Source organism: Sturnus vulgaris, chromosome 12 (assembly GCF_052056855.1).
Source record: "Sturnus vulgaris isolate bStuVul1 chromosome 12, bStuVul1.hap1, whole genome shotgun sequence".
Lineage (NCBI taxonomy): Eukaryota > Metazoa > Chordata > Aves > Passeriformes > Sturnidae > Sturnus > Sturnus vulgaris.
In genome coordinates this window covers 7,337,858-7,361,498 of record NC_142254.1, presented here as the reverse complement: position 1 = coordinate 7,361,498, position 23,641 = coordinate 7,337,858, and the positions used below count along the sequence as shown (strand labels likewise).

The following is a 23,641-nucleotide window of genomic DNA, read 5'->3' as shown; positions in this document are numbered from 1 at the left end:
AAGCAATCAACACCCAACAAAACGCTCAGTGTAAGATGAGGTGATAGCTTAGGATATACTTAGGGTGGTGTAATGAGGCTAACAAGTGCTGTGTGTTTTAATGTAAATTAACACAAGATAATCTCTTCACATATTTAAGTGATGCACTTCAAGTTAATTAATACATATTTAATAGAAGTCTTCTTGAACAGCTGTTATTTACTTCTGGAGTTTCTACACATTAGCACTGGCTGCTTTGTTCTGCTCTGAAGTTGTTCATGCTCCAAAGTACTTTAACAACTTGGGCTGTATAAAAATTGAACAGTCTTCCCAAAAGAGTCAGCCTTTCTGATAACTTAATATTTTCATGTTAAATAATCAAACACTTGCTGAACAAAAGGTCAAATTCTACTTACAGCATCTGTGTGAAAAAGGCAAGCAGATGCTTAATGCTGCTAGACAAATACTTTTGGCACAAAGAATGATACAGAGCTGGTGATCACTCACATTTTCAGGCTTGAAAATCAGCTTTCCTTTACTTCTGTTTCCTAAATTCTGCACTTACCTTTCATATGTAATAATACAGACCCAAATTATGACCTGTTCCTTCCACAAGTGCTGGTGTTGCTTACAGTGGTGTGCTACATGATATTGTGGCAGTGAAAGTGCTGTCTACAGTATGCACTGCATTACTTTGAGTATCACACCAATTCATTCAGACTTCTGTCTTAAACAACTACTGTGTATAACATTACTGCCTTTAGACCTTGCATACAGCACTGAGGAAGTTCTCACTTACCCCCTCCTCCTTTTATTCAGATGAAAACCCATTTGAGTTTCAGGGACTTCTGGGTTTTTAGGATGTGATTAAGTAGAAACCAATACAAGAAACACATTGGCAAACACAAAATTCTCATACTCACAGTGGTGAATGTGACTTTTGACAACAGGCACCAGTTTCTTTGAAAACAACTATCACTACTGAACAATCCTTATTAGTATATCTTGTAGTTTTCAGCTGACTGAAGATTTTTTACTCTTGTGGCACTAGAGCACCAGTGCTCATTGCTTGCAGGTCAGCCTTTCAAGCTCACAGGTTTACTGAAAAGAACTTCCAACAATTGTATTAGTGCATATCTGCTGGAACAACCTTCACTACATCTTCTGTGCAATGCTGTATGGAAATGTACACAAAACAGTCCTAAATGCACATATGTACTCATTTAAGCAGACTGATATTATTAGTATCTAAGTGCATATTTTAATTTAATATGGTGTTTTTCATAATACAGAGGACATAAAATAACATTCTCTACTCAGGCTAAGAATTGCAAGACTAAACCACATCATTGCTTTACCTGGCAAAGATGCTGTGCCTGTGTGGAATACAAATTCATTAAGCATCACCACAATCCTTAAATAATTCTGCACTGCCTCTACCAGCAGCCTGGAGTGAGAGCTGCAGATGCAAGGACTGAGGAAGATGACCTCAATTCTCCCTTCCCCACCCCCTGAATGTGGCTGGTACAAGCTGAGTTAGGATCCAGCTGGAATCAGTCTCCTGACCCCTGTAAGGCCACACGGGTGCTCCTGGTGGCACAGGGATGAGTTTGGGACACAACTGCTGGTTCTGAGGGAAGCAGCACCACACACAAATTTAAAGTGCCTGTGTAAATGTGAACTTTGACAAAGCAGTGCCAGCCACAACAACCAGGCACCTGAAAGGATTTCTGTGCATTGAAGTTGTGTCAGTGCATTTAGGAGAAAAAGGGAGAGAAGGCATGGTTGTCACAGGGCCTAAAGAACCTCTTTTCTAGCAGGTCAACACACCAAAGAGATTTCATTGCTTTTGATGGGAGTCATGTGGGAAACAGACCAGTCCAGAAAAAAGAAACCTGAGAAGACAATCTCATACTGTGACATTCTGGAATCAACCACACTGCAATGTTCCAGAATCACCATTATGTTAACAAAACTAAGTATCTTGAAAATCTTTTTGTCTTTGGAAGGAGGATGTATCCTGTTCAGAGAACATGGGCACTCTGCCAGCTGCCACCAACTCCACGCTTGCTTTGATATCCACAATTTAACTTTCATTGTCATCAGCAGAAGCCTGATGTGTACACACAGGAAAAAGAGAGATCCCAGAGGACAAACTGAGCTCCAAGTCTCAAGGAATGAAAACATATGCCTACATTTTGTGCAGCCATGACATAACAGGTATTCCTTGGGTTCTTTTAAGATTCTTTAGAGCTAAAGGATCAAATCAGAGAATCTCTTACAACATACATAGTAAGACTGTAATATTTTTCCTCTACATTTTACATGAAAAATGAAAATCTGTTTACCTGTGGCTTTGGGAGAAAGGTTTCTATTGTAATTATATCTTGTGTATTCCAAGAAAGTTTTTTTACATTACTATTACTAGTCTAGAGAGGTACAAAGCTGCAGGTGCTTGCTGAAAAATAATAAACCTTTATTAAAATTTCCAGGTTTTGCAAAAGCATTTTGACTACATTCCAAATCTACTTAAAATGGAATTAAATATTTACATTTATTTTCTAATAAGTATTGTAAGTAAATCAATACCCCAATTATCTTAAATTTTTGTGTGGTATTACAAAAATATAGCAACTGTATAAATGCACAATTCTAATGAAAAAATAATGATCTTGAACTTTAAAAGAGCCCTTCATTTGGAGAGATGAAAGTGCTGTACATTCTTTCATTCATTATGTCTTACGGCCCCTGTGTGATGTAGGTGCTATTATCATCATTTTACAGATGGGAAACTGAAAGGCTAATTAACTTGTCCAATTTACAATACTTTTAGCTGTAAACTTAGGGCAACCTAGTGTTAAGGCAAAACAGAACTCAGCTCACCTGTGATGAACATTTTCTAAAAATTCTTCAACTCCGTAAGCATTTAACTTACAGGAGAGAATATCTCACACAAGATTTCAGAGCTGGTTTTGCACTGCTGGTAGCTTTGAGCACCACAGAAATGTTTGCCTAGAAGCAAACATCAGAGCACCTGGTTATTGTGAAGTATGTCACCAAGCTTCCCAGCTCGTTATGGAGATGATGTGCATTTTTATTTGGTGTTATTTGCCATTCGGCCACGTGTTAGTGCTTTAATTCCGTAGGACGTACCACACTGCATTTCTACAAACACACACAAACAAACAGTGTTTGCTGACAAACTCATTCCCTCAGTGTACTTATGTGTTCCATGAATTTCTTGACTCGGTCAGGATCAACAGCATTTGCCCAATATCCTTCTTTCTTGAAATACGAACCAATTATCAGAGCATCTGCATCCAAGTAATTCCTCACATTCTCCAGAGTCACTCCAGACCCAACCAGCACAGGAATCTTCACAGCTTGCTTAACCTCTGAAGAGAAGAAAACCAAAATCAAGGTTAATTCCTGTCTTGGAAACTCTCTCCATAAAGACTCTAATTTGCCTAGTTTTTCAACAGAAAAATAAAGGTATTGAGAAATTGGTGACTGTGGTATTTATTACTTCTACTGCAAAATGAAACAGGTTCTCTAGAAAAAACACCTTAGCTCTAAAGAGAAAAAAAAAAAATCTTACTTTTTATATTCTGTTGTCTGGAATGCTTCCTATATTTGCTTTTATGAGAAAGAGAGCAGGGATCATAGAGGCACCACTGACAGCTCAGCTAGTTTTTCCAGAAAGCAAAACCCAGAAAGGGAAATGGTCTTTTATCAGTATGAGGAATGACAATGGAATAAAAAAGCCTCTTATTTTTCCTGTATACAGTGTTACTTAATCAGACCTTTTACCTGGTTTCATGAGGAGAAACAGACAAAAAAGGCTCAAAGTACAGTACTAGCTTTGGGAGGAGGAAAAAAAGCCCAGTTCAAGAATTATTTAAGCATTCTTCTAATCATTTTATGTCAAACTGACCATCCAAAGAGTGACTCATATGACTGGATGCTTCATCCCTTAGAGGAATGTTGTGAGCCATTATTTCTGACCTTTAAAAACATATAAATTGGCTTAATTAGTGATAAGCTGATGGTAAGGTAGTTATAGCTTGAGGTAACTAGGGAAAGCATACATGCAACAAATAAAACTCTGCTTCAAAACACTGTTTAAATGAAGTTTCATCAGAAGCCTAACTTATTAATTATGCTTCAGGGAAGACTAATTATTTATCACCTTCCTACTTCACTGAAGAAAGGGGATCAATTAAAATGCTCTTGAATCTCTTTTTAGGTCACATGCTCTACCATTTTTCCCATCTAGGAACAATAACTCCTTCTTAAAAAGATTTTAACACAAAAATAAAACCATTCAACTCAGCCCTTCCTGAAATTGTAAAACAAATCAGATAGATCATGCATATATGATTAAAACTTTAGTTATTTCTATGCATATTTGATATTCTTAGTCGTTCTGCTTACAGCAACAAAATAATTAATTTCTAGTTACTTATAGCATTATTACTGATACCCTGTTCAAAAAACCTCAGAATTTTATTTAGATAATATCTATATGCTCTTAGGAACATCCTATCTGCTTTACATCAATACCAGAGCACGATTAAGGTGCATCTGACCACACATTTGTGACAGCACTTGACTGAATCCCCAGAACAACCAGGCTCCAAGTCAATATTGTTCTTACAAGTGCATAAAGCACATTAGCAGGGAGTTGTTTCATAATTATTTCACATCAGCAGGAAAAATGAAGAGCCAAATAATTAAACAGACCATGTTGATATGGGTCTGAGACAACAGCTCAGCCCTGCTGGGCAAAAGGGAAAAACCCAGTGAAACCTGAGACTGATCTGAAACTCCTGAACAACCCAAAGCCTTCCAAAGTGGGAAGTGCTGCTGTGATCTACACGTGACACACACAGTGCACACACATCTCCTGGGCTGGAGATTTATTCAGAATGACAACGTGAAGAATGGCAAAGGGAGTGCTCAGTGTGCAGTGAGATGTGTTACCTCATTAAGTATGCTACAGATGCTACTTTTAAGTCCTTTCCAAGCACATCAGGGCCTAAAGTTGATTAGTAGAAGATGATTTGTCTATTGGCTGTGCTAATACAAATTCTAACCTGTAAAAGAAAACAAAGCAACAGCAGTGAGATGTGCCTTTGTGTGGCAATGTTCAGTCCCTGTCAAAATATCTCTAAACACAGAGCTTTGTTTCAAATTGCTCAGTTTTCCTGGCATTCTTTTTCTGACTTTTTTTTGTCACAACGAGAAAAAGGAGACAATTTTGTGATGTTACAGTAACAAGGTGCTGAAGTTTACAGACGTTTTTCTGTTCCAGTGGACTGTAACTAGAGGGCACTGTGCTCTTTCTTGTGGCAGCACAGCTGCACACAGGTCTTTAATAAAACCCAATGAAATCGGGCTTGGTTGTAAAGCACAATGAAAGCATTTGAACATGGTATGCACAAGTTTCATGAAATAAAGGCCAAGTGCTCCTAGCTTGAAAACAATGGCAAAGAGTGGTGTAAAAATAAGCACCACTGTGCCAATAACTTGCTCCACTACTCTTCTTTAACAGCTTTCTCATTGCAGTGATCACTGTACCGTACACAACACTATGTTTATGGTAATGTTCCACTCTTAACACATTTGAGGTTTTTAATTCAAAGGACTTTTTCTCTGTCATTAAATTTAGGGCTTAAACAGAAAAAGTACTGATCACTCACATCTCCTATCTCTGAGGGTATCACATAGGCAGCAGCCTCTATTTTGGCCATCAAAAGATGAGAGGGTGAGTCAGTCTTGAGGTCCCTTTTATGAGCAGTAATTAAGGAGGTGACAGTCACAGCCAGCTGTTGGATTTCATTATGTACCTGTCTTCCACAGGTTACTCAACTGAGAAACTTTGTTTTGTTCAAAGAGGTAACTGAGCAGTCATTATGCAAAGATTTGGTCACTCAAAATACAAGCTGAATGCAAAGCAAGTATTTCAGCAGTTATAGCCAAAGAAAAAACTTGATGGGTTCACACATCCAACCAAAGAACATTCCACAATGCAGCAAACTAGAACTTCTATAACCTCTTAGATGAAGAGATGGTTTATTAATGAACTGCAATTCAAAACGCTCAGCTATAATTCTTGCTCTTTAACAACACAAAGCCTGATTTTTCAGACCTCGTACTCCATAGACCTCTGGTGCCCTGGAGTGCCCAGGCAGCCCTGGAGCAGAGCCTGCCAGCCTAGAGAAGGCAGCGACACAAACTGCAAACAAAACCTGACTGAACACAGATCTCTGCCTTGACAGGGAAACACTTCCCACAGCCCATCACAAATCAATCAATTGTACACAAAGACACAAAGGCAAAACCACCTCTATATTACTGCACAACAAAGCTGAAAAAGAGACATGACAAAAATCTCATCTGTCTCTCAGCTTTGCTTTCAAGAGCTGCTTTGCAGTGTGATGAAAGGTGCCCAATTGTATCACCGTAATATGGCACTGCCAGGGCTGCATAAATTCCTGAAATGCAAAATATCACTCACATCAACACCAACTTTGTAGAGTATAGATCTGATCTCTTTTAAGAATCTCCTGACATAGATATGCCTAATTTGTCATTTTTTATACTGTGGAATATTGATTTTTAAGTTCTTCTCTTAACTGTTTTAAGACATCTTTCTCATGAGAGGGCCTGCTAACATCCAAAATGCTGTGATCTAAGTACAATAAACCCATGATCAGCACGCTCTTGCTTTCATAACACAAATCCAAACACAGAATTAATGTGTACTTCATTACAGCTGCCAACTCTGATTCATTTTGTTCTTTGGACCCAGAAAGAGAAAGAGACAGACTGACAAGTTTGTTCACATGAAAGAAAAGCAGAAGATATGGTTCTGTCTGGTTGGGGTCCTGTGACAAGAAAGCCTCTGGGCCTACAGGTTGCTTGTGCATACATGAAAGCAAGATTTAACCTAGGATTTTGCCCAAAGACATATCAAATATTTTTTTAAAGTTATTTAATCTGCATTAATAACAGTGGAGACATTAAGTACAAACAGGGATGGATCTCTAGATTAACAAAACTTTGCAATCTCTAAAGCAGACACAGCTTCCAATATCACCTGTTTCATGTATAATTTCTAATTTACTGTACCAAAAGACCCAGCTAATTCAAGAGGCTGTTTTCATACATAATTTTACTTTTAAGATTGGTGACTGAGATATAGCAGTTTGTAATCTGTTTTAGCAAAAAATTTAATATGTATAAAATAACCATTTTGACAAGTTCAACATGGATTTTAAATGCTCTTAAGCATGGGTGATATACCTAAAGCCCTGAAAACTCTGAATGACTTTATGCTGTTTCAAAAGATACACAAATACAACACAAAAGATACAAATACAGCCTGTTGAGGTTCAGGTTCTCTCTGGCAAGTAAAGTATGTTTTTCATGCTGATCTGCTAACTTAAGTTGAATACAATACAGTGCACTAGAACTTCAAAACATACCAAGTTACAGCGTGTCAGGTAAAGTAAAATCTAAAAAACCACACATTCTGTTTTATGTAGTGAGACATTCACATTCAAGCCATTGATCTAAATTAAAATTAGTGATGAAAATTAAATGTCCCCATGATAGAACTTTAATTCTAGCATGGGAGCAATACCATTTCATGAACACAGCCCAAACTTATGCCAATATGAAAATATCAAGAATCATAGCACTTTTGCAAAGGTCAGAACTCATAGGTCAAATGAGTCTCCCTTGACAAAAAGTCCACACTATTTAAAAATTATTTTGATGTTAATATCTTCCTGTCTACCAATGACCTTGTGTTCTTTCTGAAAATCTTCCAAGCAGTACTTTCACTGCTATTAATGTTTGGAATGTTGCTTTGTCAAAATGTCCCTTTTCTTGCAGGAATTCCATTTTAATTGTGAAAGATAAAAACACCAAACTCTTCAAAGGAAAGATTTATGGTTAGCTAGTTAGTTTAATATGGCTTGTTTCAGTACAGCCAGTTTTCTAGGGTTATAAAGTGACTATTTCTGATATTAGCGATTTTTACAAATGAAACAGTATTTTCTTTCAGCCTCAGCATCATTCAGAGTTATAAAAGCTTGGAATAATTGTCATTTTAGAATAATTGCCATGTATAGAAACATACCACAGCCCATCTAAGTACCAGCCCAAATAGGTTCATTCTGATCCAGTCAAGCCCCCCAGTGAGAGTTGGTTGTCTGTCCCTGCTGCCCGGCCGGGTGTCCCGTTTCTCACCTTGCAGCTGCTGGGGGTCAGCAGGGTGGCCGGTGGCCGTGCCGGTCAGCACCACGCCATCGGCCAGGAACAGCTGGGCAGCGGCCGCGGTCTGCGCCACGCTGACATCGGCAGTCAGGGCGTGAGCACTGCAGGGACACACACAGCCCGTCACACACACACACAGGGAGCCACGTCCTGCTTCCCCACCCTGCTGCTGGCACAACCCCCCCAGAGCTGCTTTAGCAGCCTCACATTGGCAGTGCCCAAGCTCGAGTGAAACACCAACCCTGAACGGATCGGTTATTGCTCCGGCTCTAGACAGCGAGTGCTACGTGTGAACCACCAAGTGTCAATTGAGACAGCTGCCTACATGTCAAGCACCTGTATTTCAGAAGTGTTGAGCACACAGAGCTCTCTGACTTCAAGTGGGAGTTGTGGATGTGCCCTCATTCATAAATCAGATCCTGTTGCCTAGGACAGAATCAACAACCTCCACAAGTCCAACTAACAGGAAGTATAGTTAATTCCTATGATATAACCACAGGAATCATCTTACACAGCAATTACAAACATCAATTACACCTGCATCCCAGCTGTTCAACAGCAGGCTTTGAAGTATGGGTGATACACTTTGTCTGAAACCTATCTCAATAGCAGCTATTAATTTATGTGGTCCCAAACTTGGAAAGAATTCCAGCCATTGCTGGTTGAATATCCAACACTGGTGTTTCTGTATTTGAATAGAAAACAGCTATGGCAAACATGTTGCACTGCTGAGTGGTGATGGCACAAGAACAGTTTCTCCTCATTTAAAGAACAGGAGCATAGCTGCTCTCAGTGGCAGCTGCATTTTTCTACATTAAAAAGCTCAACCAACAAGTCCTTCAGCATTTCCTTCTGAGCTTATGTTTCTGCCTGAAACAAACACTTCTCTGCCTTTCTTAAAGGCCAACTGTTTGAAAAATGGGAAGTATAATCCAAATACCAATTCATTAATTGTCAAGACTAAGAATAAAAATGACATGATGCAATTTCATTTACAGAAAGTCTAATGCAATGTATTTGAATTTATATATACATTAAAAAATCATCAGAAAGAAACTGCTCTGAATGGACCTGAACAGCTTCATCTGACCACCACTGCATTGTTTCCTTTCTCTTTTGAAATTACCTGCTTATTACATATTTAAGATCTTCCAAACTTGATTATTCTCATGATTGCTCACATACTACACAAAAACATTTTAATTAGGTTATTTAGCATGTATAATACATAGCACTTGAGCAGTTTTTCTGGGGAAAAAAAAAAACAACAAATCCAAAGAGTGACATCTAAATAGCTGAAAGTACCATGTGACAGGTAAGATAAAGTATAAGCAGAAAAGAAACTGGATTTATCTGTCATAAGTTCCTTCTGTTTGATAATCATAGAACATAACCCTTACATAGACAGCACTGATTTAAGTAGCAGGAATCAGAATTATTGGCAGGAAGAAGAAGAAAGAGAAGAGCTTTTTAAAATGCCAAAACATTATCACTTGGATGCTTTTATATGGCAACTGCCTTCATAACTAAAAAATAACCTTGGATACCTAACTTTCAGAAACAAAACTTCTTTAAACATAATAAACATACACATGCATACAGAGTCTCAATACCAGATGCAAGGCTTTTACAGCTGGCATACTGAAAAACTGAAAGTTAAACAACTACAAACTCCACAGATAAAGCAACTTGCAACTTACAGCTGCAAATTTATTTTTAAATGTATCCCCTTATAGCACTGCAGGTTCGTGCTTAAGTAATAAACTTCTCCCTATATGATTAGCTTTCCTGAAATTGGCATTAAAAAAAAAATGAAGAAAAATATAAGATCATTATTACATTCATATTTTAATAAAATTTTGCTGGTATTTACCTATGTTTCTTTTTAATATCAGCAAAAATCTGAATGTTGTCCGCTCCAATGTGTTTTCTGTATCGAAGCAAGTCACCTGCACAGGCATTTATAATGCCTTCATCAGCCACATGAGAAAACACAAATCCTTCAGCCCGGATAAAATCAAGACCTGAAAACAGTCAAAAGCAACATTTTAGCTAAAACTGAGAACTGGAAAAGAAAAACACTAAAACCAAACGAAAATCCACCTCACTGCCCTCCCTATTTGAGCCCAACACAAACTGTTTCATGTGCTCTAGGACGAGCCATCACTTTTCCACACATCTTCCATTCTTCATTTTCACTCCTATTCTCTCTGACTTCCTCCTATCTCACTGCTTTCAGCTCCCATGTCTCCCACTGACCCCCCCGTTTTCCCCCAGCCCCTGGTCCCCTTCTCTCCCTCAGCCCCTCAGTTTGTTCCTGTGTGGCTCAGAAAAGGCAGCTGCACACCCTGCCCTGTCTCCTGCCATGATGTGCCAGACAGAAGTAGGTGGGTCAAAACACTCCTCCAGTATTCTAATCATGTGTTTTCTCTCCAAAAAGGGGCATTAACTTGCATCTCCTCCCTATTTCCAGAAACGTTCATTGTATTACTGCTCTTCTGACATCTATTCCCCTGTTAAATACACCTGAAGTTGGCCATCAGGTCAAAAGCATCAAGGCTATGGAAACAGAGGAATAGCTCTGTCATCTTTCTTTAGGAAATTAGGCAAGAAAACATAGTCTGGAACATGTTATATGCAACCCACACGACTCCTGACTCCATCTGAACATAGCATGTGTTTCCTACACAGCACCACATCAACAAATTGCTTTTAGAGCTGTGCCAAAGGCTTAAGAAGAGTCAAACATTTGCCATTCTACTCCAACCATCAGTTCTGCCATGCCTTAGTAACATAGGTTCCACCATATTCATTAAGTTTTGTCACTAGGAAAGTTTTGTGGGATGGATAGTGAAGAGGAAGATTGTTAATTGTAATTACTTCACATGGGCCAATCATTGACATTCAGGGCCCCCTTCTACAGCCTTGAAATATCTCTGTTGTAAGACTGAAGCCTTGGACCACAGAGCAGTAAGCCCATAGCTCTGAGGCACAAGATTTAATTCTGACTCCCTTATTGCACTCCCCACTTCTCTCCTGTCTTTCATAGCCTTGAACCTGTCACTTAAAACCTGCCTCTTTTACATGTCTGTGTAAAAGCTCTGTACTCATCTTGTGCAGTTTTGCTGTTCTTCCAGTTTGCTTTGGAAGTGTCTTCCAAGCTCTTCTGAAGCTCTGCTACTGCTCCAGCTTTGGAGTCAGATGCACATTTAATTAGAGCTGACATCATACAAAGGAAAGCAATGCATGTGGAAACAGTCATCAAGAATGCAATCCTACCCACCAGAGAACTGATTAGACACAGGCATTACCTTAGTACATTCCAACTATAAACATAGATGATCTTGAAAATTTATTTACCAAATGACAAGGTGTCTGTTTATTTTAAAATTCCAGTTTCATTCCAAAAGCCCTGAAGTTGCAGAAACAGAAGCTTACGCCTGATAGAGAAGAGCCTGCATTGCTTAGCAACACAGACTCCAGCTAACAAGAAACATCACAGATGGATGCCAAATCAAATGCAAGCTGTCCTGTGCCTTGAGATTAGCGAGTGCAAAGCATGGAGTATTCTCAGGATCCAAAGGCAAGAGTGTGCCACAAGTACCATTGCAGGTGCTTGTAGAGACTGGGTGATAAACACAGTGCAAATAGCTAAACTGAGATTTCTGCATCTAGGAACAAAAGCTATAGCTTGTCATTACATCACCCAAGCTTACTGCACCATTCAGAGTTATGTAAGAATAAATATCTCTCTAATCATAAGACCATGGGTGAACCTAGAAACATGTGACACTTTCACAGCAATCAAGGTTTAACTCAGGACAGGGCCCTTCACTGAGTAATTTCATTTATTAAAGTCACTGCTTACACATTGTTTGTTGATGCTTGGTTTGTGTTTCCTTAGTGCAGTAATATAAGTCTTTCTGCTAAACATTGGATTGTACTTAGTTTAACAAGGCTGTACTCTCAATCTGGGTTTTTGGAGGCCATGAAAATACAATTTTTAACCAAGTGTAATAGGTGCAGGCACCATATCATTACCCTTCTGTTTTATGAAGCCATAATCAGATTCTGCTAATGAATTCATTTTTATGCTCATAAAATTCTGAGAATGATACTACTGCTTACTTTCACATTTGGCAAGTTGAAAAGTCATAGCCATTGGATAGTTAATAGGCAGTCCCATTTCTTACTTTATGGGAACAACACATTTTGTAGTTTCACTGGAAAAAGAGTAGGGACTATCCAATGAAAACTAATAAACAGAACTCTTAGAGGAGCATTGCTGTTGACTGGAGGCACAGTGTCTGTGCTGCAAAAATCCTTCTCAGGACACTGTCTTACAGCAGCCCCTCCTGTGCTCAGCATGGGCTGAAGGCACAGGAGCAGGGTCTCCAGCAGCACTCCCAGCAGGATTCACAGCACCTGTGGGTGCTCCCTGCTGCAGTTCTCAGCTGAGCTGCCTCCCCTCACCACTGCATTAATATGGTGGCAGTAAAAAGGACAGCAAAAACCACAGCATACAACTCTGCCTGACTCTTTCTTACCCTAAACAGTATCATGAATGATAGTAGGTGAATTCCCACTCTGCTGGTACAGGAGGGAAAGGAATGGGCTCAGACAGCAAAGCTGTGTTTACAAAAGACATGGAGAGATTGGGATATCTCCTGACATGAAGCCTCATTTATCAGCTATCAACTGTATCATCATCATTGATGAAGACTGATTCAGAACTGGAACTTCAGTAACTTGATTCTTAAAGAAAAAAGGGCAGCTTCAGGAAGAGATGCAGTTGGACTAGATGACTGTTTAAAGTCCCTTCCAACTGAACCATTTTTTTCTAAATTTATGAGATAAGATTGAGCCCTGATTCATAATGAGTGACCCAGGCTCATGACCCTACAGTCCTTGCTCAAGCTAGTTGAGCTTCTAGTCAGACTGCAGACCTGTGGATTTCCCCCCACCCTTTACAAAATAAAGTCATTACCTTCTCCTAGAGACCAGTGATAAATTCCCTGTACGGTTCTCTTAAGAACAGTTATTCCTACCAAAGACAGGCATTTCCAGGGGAAATGAAATTACTGTAGAGTAGGCAGAGGATGCTACATATGGTTTTTAGCTAGAACACCTTCAGCAAGTTATTTTTGTAGTGAAAGCATATAGGACTTGCTTTGTTAATAGCCACCTGTTAAAACTGTATTGACATTAAAGTCAGTACTAAGTTGCTACAGAAAAACTATTCAAAGATTTGCTACCTACAAAGTAGTACCCACTTTACTATGGTTTTGCTTAAAGTAATTTTCTTTTAGCTTTCCTGTTCAGTGAACTTGAGACAATCATTTTTAGAGAAGTGCAATGAAATGCATTAAACACAGGCCCTTCCTGGTTGGTGTTCTCCAGTTACAGAGGAAATAGTGCAGAACAGTAGTAGAGCTGAGCAAAATCCAAGCCCTCCAGGAATTCTCCCCTTCATTAATAATTGCAAAGAAAAGAAATACATTGTTCCCAGGCTATATCCTTTATTTAGTGATGATTTCTGCTCCTCGAAGGATTGCTTTTAAAAATAGGGTATATGCTATTTTTCCAAATACCATTGTACCTCAAGTGGCCCATATGCATCAGCCTCTGAAAACTAAAGCTGGATTCTGTTATCATTTTTATCTGAGGTTTTCGTATAGGTTCTGATACAGCACTAAAAATTAGGTTTTTTCAATTTGCCAGGTGGCTAGATATTTTGAAAATAGCAACATCTGATTTTAAAGCTCACAAGACAAATCTCAGTTGGAAATACATCTATTAACAACAATTTAAAGCTTTTAGAATGCATTCAGAGTAATAAAACCCACCACTGCAGATAGGTTAACCTACATGATTTTACCTGAATTATGGCTTCCAGTAAACACCAGCATCTTCTGCCTGGCTCTATCAAATTTGTACATGCAAAAACGTGCAGCCTTACCATAAAGACTGTCAATTTGGGCAAAAACATGCATTAACCCTCAATTTACAAATTTGGAAAGTACAGGCTTTCCATATTAAACTAACCTTCATCTTTACATCATGGAGGGTTACATATGAAAAACTAAAATTGCTTCAGCACACAGTAGGAGTAGGGAGTTTAGCAAGTCTAGGATTCATGCAATAAAGATAGATTAATTTATATTTAATTTCCCCAAATGCAATTTAATTTTAAGTACTTCGGCTATCTGTACACTCAATTTTTGTCATTATATAAAAAGCTTCATTCTAATCATTCATTAAAAAAAGACAAAACTTAGTTTTAATGGGTAATAGCAGCAGCAACATATAATTAGATGCTGAAACGGGGTGCTTCCCCACCATGGGTTAAATTGATCCTCACATATAACTGAGGTAAAGAAGAGTTACACCAAAGTTGGCTTTTAGACACGAGCAGATTTAAACTAATCATTACATTTAGACAAGTTTCACCTAGAAATCTGTGGTGGCAGCCTTTAGCAGTCTCCAACTGAAGCAGTGCACAGGCACCATCCATTCCAATCAAGCAGGCATTCTCAGAATCTAACTGCTGCTTTTTCAGGGCACAGTGAGCCTTCCAGGGTACCCACGGCAGCACAAGGTGTAATTTAGGGTACAGTGAGCTTTCCCTGGTACCCATGGCAGCACAAGGTGCACTTTAGGGTACAGTGAGCCTTCCAGGGTACCCATGGCAGCACAAGGTGCACTTTAGGGTACAGTGAGCCTTCCAGGGTACCCATGGCAGCACAAGGTGTAGTTCAGGGTACAGTGAGCCTTCCAGGGTACCCATGGCAGCACAAGGTGCAGTTTGTGGGGAGTGAATGCCACAGAACAGCAGGAACACCTGAGGAGCCCTTCCCTTTACCTGCAGCCAGAGCAATGGCCATTGCCTGCTGGTTGGCAGCACACAGCACCTGGACACCCAGTGGGACACGGGGACAGCTCTGTCTCAGGGCAGCAGCCAGCACTGCCATGGCAGCTGTGACCTCGGGGCCCGGGCACACCGTGTATGGCACGTCGTGCATGTTCTCCACCATCAAACCATCCTGGGGAAAGGATTACCAAAAAAACATCATTGCACTGTGCAAACACGGCTAGCTTACCCTCATCTATTGTGCATTAAGATACACGAGTGTAAAGGTTTTCCTTCAAAGGAAGGATTTTCTACAGCAAGTTGTGTTGATGCACACAAGCACTTATAAAAGTGCTTTCATCAACAGCATGGTATTTGCAGTGAAATCATGAAGAGAAATAAATGTGATTTTAATTATACATTCATCAATTTGGGTTCCTTTGATCCATCCTAAAATGTGAACTATAGGCAAATGAGTTAAATCTTATACCTCATTAAAAATAATGTAAAGTCAAACTTCAATTATCCAAGGGGAATACAGGATATTGAATATGTTTGGATACCAGAGGACTCTGAGATAATCAGGGCAATTTTCAATTCAATTAATGTCAGAAAATAAGTGTTACTTTGGATAAATAAAGGAACTTTTTGTTGAACTATTATTGTGCCAAATGCCATAATATGAACTATTGCTATTTCTCCCATTCTGCATTCAGAATTACTGGAAGGAAGATGTTCCTGTTTATTATCTATTATACCCCTCCATCCACATGGACATACTCTTAGCAAACAATGGTGATGATAAAATCCTCTGCTGATACAATTTGTACATTACCTGATGCCATGCACTTTTCCAATCATCACACAGGCTATACCAAAAAGTTTGCAACAACTGCAGATAATATATAATTTTGTCAAGGATTAACAACGAAAGTAAAAGTAGAGCCTTGAAACATATTCTGTGCCTGGTATTTTGCATTAGCAGTGAGAAGATGAAAAGAAAACCAGATATTTCTCACCAGCTTAATTCTAAAAATGCAAAAAGTTTAATAGACAAACTAACTGTATATATATGGCAAATAAATTCTGCTCTCTCTGGAGTTTTATCACACATCTTAATCTTTAAAATGAGAGCTTTACCTTTCACAGATATTGTAACTGAACAAGAATTGAAGGAACATTTTTTGGGAAAAAGTACAATTAGAGATTAAACATAGCAACTTGGTTATTAATATTATAAAGAATCAGGAAGGGGAAATAAAAAAAGTTTTCTTTTAAAAAATCATTTATATGTAACATTTCTCTAATCTTTGCTCTAGTGTGGAAGCTCTTCTGGCAGTAAAAGATAAGACAGTATATAAAACAGTCAGCATTTAATGGCTGAATTACAGGCTAAGGCACAGGCATCATAAATGAACACCCAACACAGAGGGTGGGGGAAAGTGAGAGGGAAATAATCCAGGGGAGCAACATGGTAGGTCCAAGCACACAACCTGCAAACATTCAATGCACCAGGGCACAGTGCCTTTCCTAAATTACTCACAGCTGAGTATTTAAATACACAAACACAAGCTACCAAAAAAGTAAAGGGACATAACCTGTTAATGGAAAAGGTGACCTGATGTGAGGACACTCCACATCAGACCTTTGCACTATGTGGTGCCATTCACCAACATATTCAATTACATAATTCCAGCCCAGGAAAACCTGAACGAGGCAAAGGAACACCAGGTATGGCAACCAAGCAAAACATCTGCACTTGACTTTTTTTGTGTGTTCAATTCAATATGTAACATCCACACTTCTGTACCTGTGATGGGAGGTAGCCATATGAACAAAGATGATAACCTGTCCTAAGAAAACCACAAAAAAAAAAAAAATCATCATTTCTAGTCATTTTTTCTGGAATGAGGTTAGGACTGTTCCAACAAACCTGAACTGATCAAATGGTCTTGTATCTGAGGCACAGCTACTGAATGTTTTGTGGTACCAACAGAGAGAGAAACCTTGCAGCCTTTTGCTCTCTCTACACTTAAATATATTAAGTCAGTCTAAGCAAGAATGCAAAGCAGTAGTCAGCAGCTGCACGTAGCAAAAGGACTAAGGGAAAACTATAATAATTTAACAAAACAAATTCAATAAAATGCAATGAATCACCAAAATCAGGCAATTCCTCCAGGCCAAAAAGCCTGGAAGCCATTAGCTCTACTTGGCAGGCTTCAGCCAAATCTGGGTATCAGGGAAACTCCAAGCTTACCATAAGGGCCAGGAACCAAGAATGCAAAACTGAATCCCCAGGCTTCCAGGCAGTCAAGAATCAATCTCAAAATGAAGAAAGGCAACTGAGAACAGGGCTTCAAAATGCTCAGCCTAAAGAGCCATGCTAATAGCCAAAAGAAGCAAGAGAATGGTCTGGCAGAATTCCACAGAAATTCACAGTGAAACAGAGCTTTTCACAACTTGTACTACTCTGACAGTTCTGTATTTCCATAAAGCAAATTATTCCATTAGCTACATTAATGAATTAATTCATTTAATAAATTATAAAAACCCCCAGCCATAGTACTACACATGAAAAGTGTCTCATTGAATTCTAACTCATAATGCAGGCATATGGGAGGATTGCAAGTTTTCTCTCCTACTTTAAATTTACTATATTTGCTTTTCAAACTGCCTCTTCCTATGGCCTCAAGGTTCACAGTTACAGTGAATATTTTTGGTAGAACTTTAATAATATGTTATTCTTTTGGTACCATCCGACTGTTCTTTTGCATATTATGCTTTGTTTAATTAAAAAGAGAACAACATATGTTCTGCAATACAGAAAGCTGAATTACAGATGCATTAAGTCAAAGCTTTCTATCATATTTTATATAAAAACATAACACCACAGATTTGTGTTTACTGAATTGATATGTATATGAAACAAACTTCAGTACTATCAGACAGCTAATTAAAATGGGGGAAAGAAAACAGTTATGCTAAAATAAAGTTCTTGGAACTTAAGCTTATGGTTTAGAAGCCTATGGAAACATCTTCTGCATTATATCCTCCAAAGCAGGATTTATGTAGATAGTATGAGATAAAACTCTTGCAAGTACCTTCTGTGCTCCTTTTCCATTGAATATTAAGATAACTTAAGTGTTGCTTATATGCAATAGCCTTATTATAAGTAATTTTCAAACAATATATCTTCTTTTTACTTTGAATGACTTCTGAAGTGCTACACATGTGAAGTGCCCTTTGTATCACAGTTAGCTGCTGAAAAACAGGTCATTTAAATAGCTCTCCAACTAAATGAAAAATAATTTCCTTAGCTGCACTCCGCTTACAGAAATAACCTCTTAAAACACTTGAGCTGCACACATTACAGCAGAAAAGCCTCAAAACAGTAACAACACTACAAACCACAACTGATGTAACAATTGCACAGGTTTTAACTCAGTATGTACCTAACATATCTTTTTCCCAGGGCAACTTTAACCCCAATGCTTCTCCCCAGAGAAAGGCTTTACCTGCAAACACATACAGTATAAACCTCTCCAAACTCATCACCTCTACTCCTTCCTCTAGAAAGGGAAGAGGGTTTGTAACATCCCTATTATTATACAGGCTTAGGTGGGGACTAAAACAATTACAGCAATTACCCCCACACCCCTCACCTACTCCTTATAAAAGAAATCTCCCTTTGCAGAGCACTTCATTGCTGTTTTTAAGCACAGCTTTCAGTAATTTCTTTAAAAACTCACCTCCAGAGCAGGAGATCACTGCCTTAACAGAAGCAAGCTGCTATCTCATGTTCTCCTGCACTTGCCATAGGAGGTAGCTGTGGGCAGTCTGTCTGATGTTTTATTTTCCTGTAATACAGCTGAGATTTGAAATGTTAACCTCTATAATCAAAGTGAAAGCTACCTACATGTTTCTATGCAGAAATACTACTTTATTCTGTCTCCACTGTTATTAAATTCTAAGTGTTGTGAATTCCAGTTATCACTGCAGTTATAAGAGCAATAGGCTTACCACTCTTTTATTTTTTAAAAACAACAATATAAAATATACACTAGTAACTGCTTTTAACATCAGCTACTCCATAGCTACAGTTAGGAACAGTAACTAACAGTCAAGTGGGAACCTGTGCTCTATTTCATAGCTACAAAACAAATGTCAGCCAGGCTGAATGGAATGAATAAAAGTTAACCTGAATATATATATTTTGTCTCAAATTGTACAAATAGGAGGGATTATAATGCCTCATAGCCTGCTGCTTATAAAATCTTGTCTAGGGAGTTTCACTGTTTAGCAACACACAAATACAAAGCATATACATTTTGAGCACAGATGGCTTCCTAACTGAGCACTCACTTGTTTTCATTACTATGCTCTAATATCACAAATCTTTCATATTTATTATGTGAAGCTGAGAATGTGCCAGACAAGTCACCTTAGTCTGAATATAGCAGGATTTACTTCCAAGTGCAACACAGATGGAGTGAGCAAGACCATATACCTTATTTTTAAATGTTACCACCAATTTGAACAATTTGAGACAATATGTAAACATCTAAATAGCAGCAAATGGTTACATATCTTCTTAAGTGCTACTGTGGGCAGCATTTGGGAACACTATCAGTACATACAACCATGGAAAAAAAACTTTTTCTAGCCCTTCTTCTACAAGAAAAACAGACAGCTTAATAGTTCCTTTGAAGAAATATATCCCATTCCAGAATAGTTTGGCAGTGGTGATCTCTGTGTAAAAGCTGGGAAGCTTCTGAAGCATTTATCATGAAAACTTGCATTTCTCTTAAAGTAGCACAAAAAAACTAAAGAATTGACAAGCAACCCTATTGATATTTATGGAGGCTCTCCTGATTATCTCTGAGACTTATCTCCTTAATAAAGGATTTGTTTGTTATATTCCTCTAACACTGTTCTGTTCTATTCTCTAACACTGTACAGGACTTCAGAATGAAGACTGGTGTGGAAGTATATTGATGTTCCTGTGACTTCTATAGGAAAATGGGTTATTATAACTCTAAGCCCTGAATTTGTCCAAATGTGTAGACAAATGACTGCATTCACCTCATGTGTCTCCCTTACAGGTCTGTTTAAAGATATAATCAAGTTCAGAGACTTCAATGCACTTTCAGAAAAGGTAAACCTGTTAGAGCTGGAACTGCAGAAATCAGTGTAACTGTTGAAAAGACAAAGTCTAAAAGACAAATTGCAACTTTGTGTTAGTACTGATTTTAAAGCTTATCTCAAAACTGCTCCAGCTTTGTGCATGCCAGCAGTGGAAGTAACTGCTTCTGTACCTTCCTTCACCTTCAGGAATATTTGGTGTCTTCCCCCTGCTGTTGAAGGTTTCAATGTGTAATTATTATGTAAGGAAATGGGCAAACAGGCACTGGAATGTGGAGCAATGGCTTTATGAGTTACAGATTACTTGTGCAAGCACTTCCTCTGGCACAGGAAGGCAGAGATTAGCATTTGTCACTCTTCTGATGTAGATCAAATCATGTTCTACCTCATGGTGATAGATACTGCAACAACAAAATATGAAGGCAGAATACAGAGTTATTGCACACCTATTGTTTCAGGAAAAATGAAAAGGAAGAAAACGTCCTTGTTCTCTTCAGCTTGCAGTCAGGGACTATTCTAACTGGGTGGACATCTCACACGTTTGTTCATCTGGTTCACAGGTACTGAAGTCCACCAGGCTAGCATCATTTTACCCCAGTGCTGTTTTATCCTTTCAATGATTCTATTCTCAGCATTCTTTCCTAATTTAGCCTTACCAGTGCTTTGCCCAAAACCTACCTTGTGTGACTTGTCTTGCATTTTGACCTTGGTCTTCTATTCTTTAAACTAAGCTCTTGTATTCAATTTTGTTCTGTCTGTATAGTATCATTCTAATTTATAGATTAAAAATGTTTCAATCAGCTTGTTAATAAAGTTTTTTCTGAAAACAGCAGCTTGGAGCAGTGATAGCTTGTTCATTGAAGACATTTTCAAACCTTGGACATTAGTACAACATCAGAAAATGTTCATAATGCTGTGGGCAGGTCAAAGAAAAAGCACATCAACACCCCAAGACAAGGTGTAATGAAATGTTTAAAACATATCTGACCTTTCAAAAGGACATACACCCTGTTAAAATCTACTGACCTATGAAGATTACTACACCATTTTAGGTCCAACAGCAATTCTGACAGCAGTCTCTTCTTGCCTCTGGCTGAGACTGGCCTTTTGGGCCTGCTCTTCTGGACGTGCAAAGCAGGCATGTTTGCTGCCAGGGGCCTGGAGAGAGGCTTAGAGAGGGCAGAATAGGGCCTGAGCCTTTTCTTTTTAGATCCTGAATTATCTGTGCTGTTTTGTTACAAACACAGCTGTGGGGTGATCCTGCACCCTCCAGGTTCCTGAGGTATGCAGTGTATCAGCTGTGCACATGGCATTCCTCCACGACCTCAGGAAACCAGAGTCTTGTACAAAGCTAAAAATACAGTTGCTTGTCAGACTGGATTGATGAAGCATTCTACAGCCAGAGACCTTGAATGCCAGCAACAGCCCATATTTCAGGCCACTTTTTTTAACTCCTTGACTTGATTCATCCAACTCAAACAATTTGAATTGTACAATTTGAATCTAAGCTTTTTCTAAACCCAGTTGTTTTGGGTGCAGGTGATAATTAGAGTTTTTTGTAACCTAGAAGGCCTACTTCCTATGTTGAAATAAAAGACATGGATTTAAGCATCTCCCTAATCGATGAGCTTCAAGATGCCTTTGGTGTACTATAGACTCAATTTAAAATACTGGCTATGCAGAAATGGTTTTGTGTAATGGCCATCAAGGAAAGAAAGAAACCAAAACTTACAACTCCAGCATCCTTGTAAGCTTCTGCCTCTTGACAAGCTTGATCAATGATCTGGGTCAATGGAAGAGAACTTCTTGGTGTCCCTGCAAGAATAATGCTGTTTACCCCAGGGCATGCACAAACCAAACCATGGACAGTAATAGATTTGGGTAGGACGTCCATGGGGATTGCATATTGAAACAGGGACATAAAGGGCCAACTTGTTCAAAGGCTGCCCTATCTTCTTGTGACATGCCTTAGTGATGTTTCTTTCCTTATCTGAACTTGGCAGAGCTGCTGTAACCATTCAGCTCCTAAATCTAATTCACAAACTTGAGGAATGTCTGCTACAACCCCCTGTTGTACTAGGTCTGCTCTTAGCTTGCTATTCACGAACTTCTAATTTATCCTGCATTAGTGATACTCCAGACAATACAACCTAGGGGAAAGACTGACCTCTAGGACAGCATAGAACACCTATACTAAAACCAGTGAGTTTAAAACCAGTAAATGCTATCCTTAATCTGCAAGATTGATGTATCTGATCTCCATGGCAGAAATACACACATAGAGATTTTGCTGGAGTTCAATGAATTTCCCTTAAGACCAAAGACTCTGCTGATATTTAGGCTCCTAAGGTCAGGCAGTGGGAGTCCGAAATGGGGACTGTGCTGAGCCCTGTGTCAGCTCTGTAAGCTGGCCTGATTTCACAGCACAGGCTGAGCTGGCCTTACCACCTGGGGGCTGCTTCTGGGAAAACGTGAGGATCCTGAGCTCTGGGCATCAGCCTGTCAAGGGGAAGGTGGGCTCAGCAAATCAGCTCCACCCACCCTGAGTCCCTGGAAAGAGGGACGAGGAGGCCAGGCTGGAACAGCTCTTGCCTGCTGTCTGAGCTTCCCAGTGCCTCTCAGGCCATGAGAGAACTCTGTCCAGCCTCCATCCTACCCAACGCCATTTGTGCAACTCGCTAACCCTTGCTTCTCGAAGCAAGAGCTCACCAAACCCCAATCCTTGTTTTCTCAGCCCAGGTCCTCTGTGGAACTGTTTCCCGCCTTTTCCACTATAAAATGGGAGCGCCCAAACTTACGGCGCTTCACGAGGGTCCCGTGGTTACGGTGAAGGGACAGTCTTCCAGGGGAACCGCAGCTGGGCTAGGGGGTGACGCCGGCGACACAGACCCGGTCCTGGTCCTGGTCGGGTCAGGTCCTGCCGGCCGTGCCTCCCGCCCGCAGCTTACCTGGCAGCGCTCCCACATGCACCATCCCGACGACTGCCGCCCTGAGCCGCCCGAACAGCCCGGGCCGCTGCATGGCCTGCGGGGAGGGAAGGAGGGCGTGAGGGGAGCCGGGCCGGGCACGCCATGGTGGCGGCCCCGCCTCCCTCCGCGGACCGGGACAGAGACCGGGCCGGGGGCCAGGGCCAGGGCCGAGTCCGGGACAGGATCCTCAGCCCCTCAGCTCGGGTCGGTTTGGTTTGGTTTGGTTTGGTTTGGTTTGGTTCGGTTCGGTTCGGCTCGGCTCACCCCGGCGCGGACTCACGTGCCACAGCCGCTCCCGCCGCTTCCGCGTCCGGGCCCCGCCCTGGCCCCGCCCCTCCAGTCCGGCTCCGCGCGGGATCCCGCAGGCCCCGCCCCCGGCCCCGCCCCTGCCGCGCGCGGGACCCGCGCTGCTCCC

At 40.0% G+C, this 23,641-nt stretch overlaps 1 protein-coding gene across 3 annotated transcripts; it reads right to left on the bottom strand.

The window, feature by feature from the left end:
* Nucleotides 1-2,438: 2,438 nt before the first annotated feature.
* LOC106856702 (uncharacterized protein F13E9.13, mitochondrial-like) lies at nt 2,439-23,558 on the bottom strand. 3 transcript variants are annotated; one of them, XM_014882242.2, is made up of 7 exons: nt 23,507-23,558; nt 23,206-23,281; nt 21,990-22,072; nt 15,128-15,308; nt 10,139-10,289; nt 8,239-8,366; nt 2,439-3,374 (listed from the first exon to the last, which is right to left on the bottom strand). In XM_014882242.2, exons 2-7 carry the CDS (start codon nt 23,276-23,278, stop codon nt 3,184-3,186), a joined length of 807 nt encoding a protein of 268 aa, XP_014737728.1. In that variant the 5' UTR covers nt 23,279-23,281; nt 23,507-23,558; the 3' UTR covers nt 2,439-3,183. The 3 variants fall into 3 exon arrangements, 2 of the variants coding, with proteins under 2 accessions (XP_014737728.1, XP_088027980.1); XR_015806202.1 differs by lacking the exons at nt 23,206-23,281; nt 23,507-23,558 and adding an exon at nt 4,963-5,075 and having other exon boundaries at nt 3,350-3,374; nt 21,990-23,180; XM_088171854.1 differs by lacking the exons at nt 21,990-22,072; nt 23,206-23,281; nt 23,507-23,558 and adding an exon at nt 17,373-18,844.
* Between the last annotated feature and the right edge of the window lie 83 nt (nt 23,559-23,641).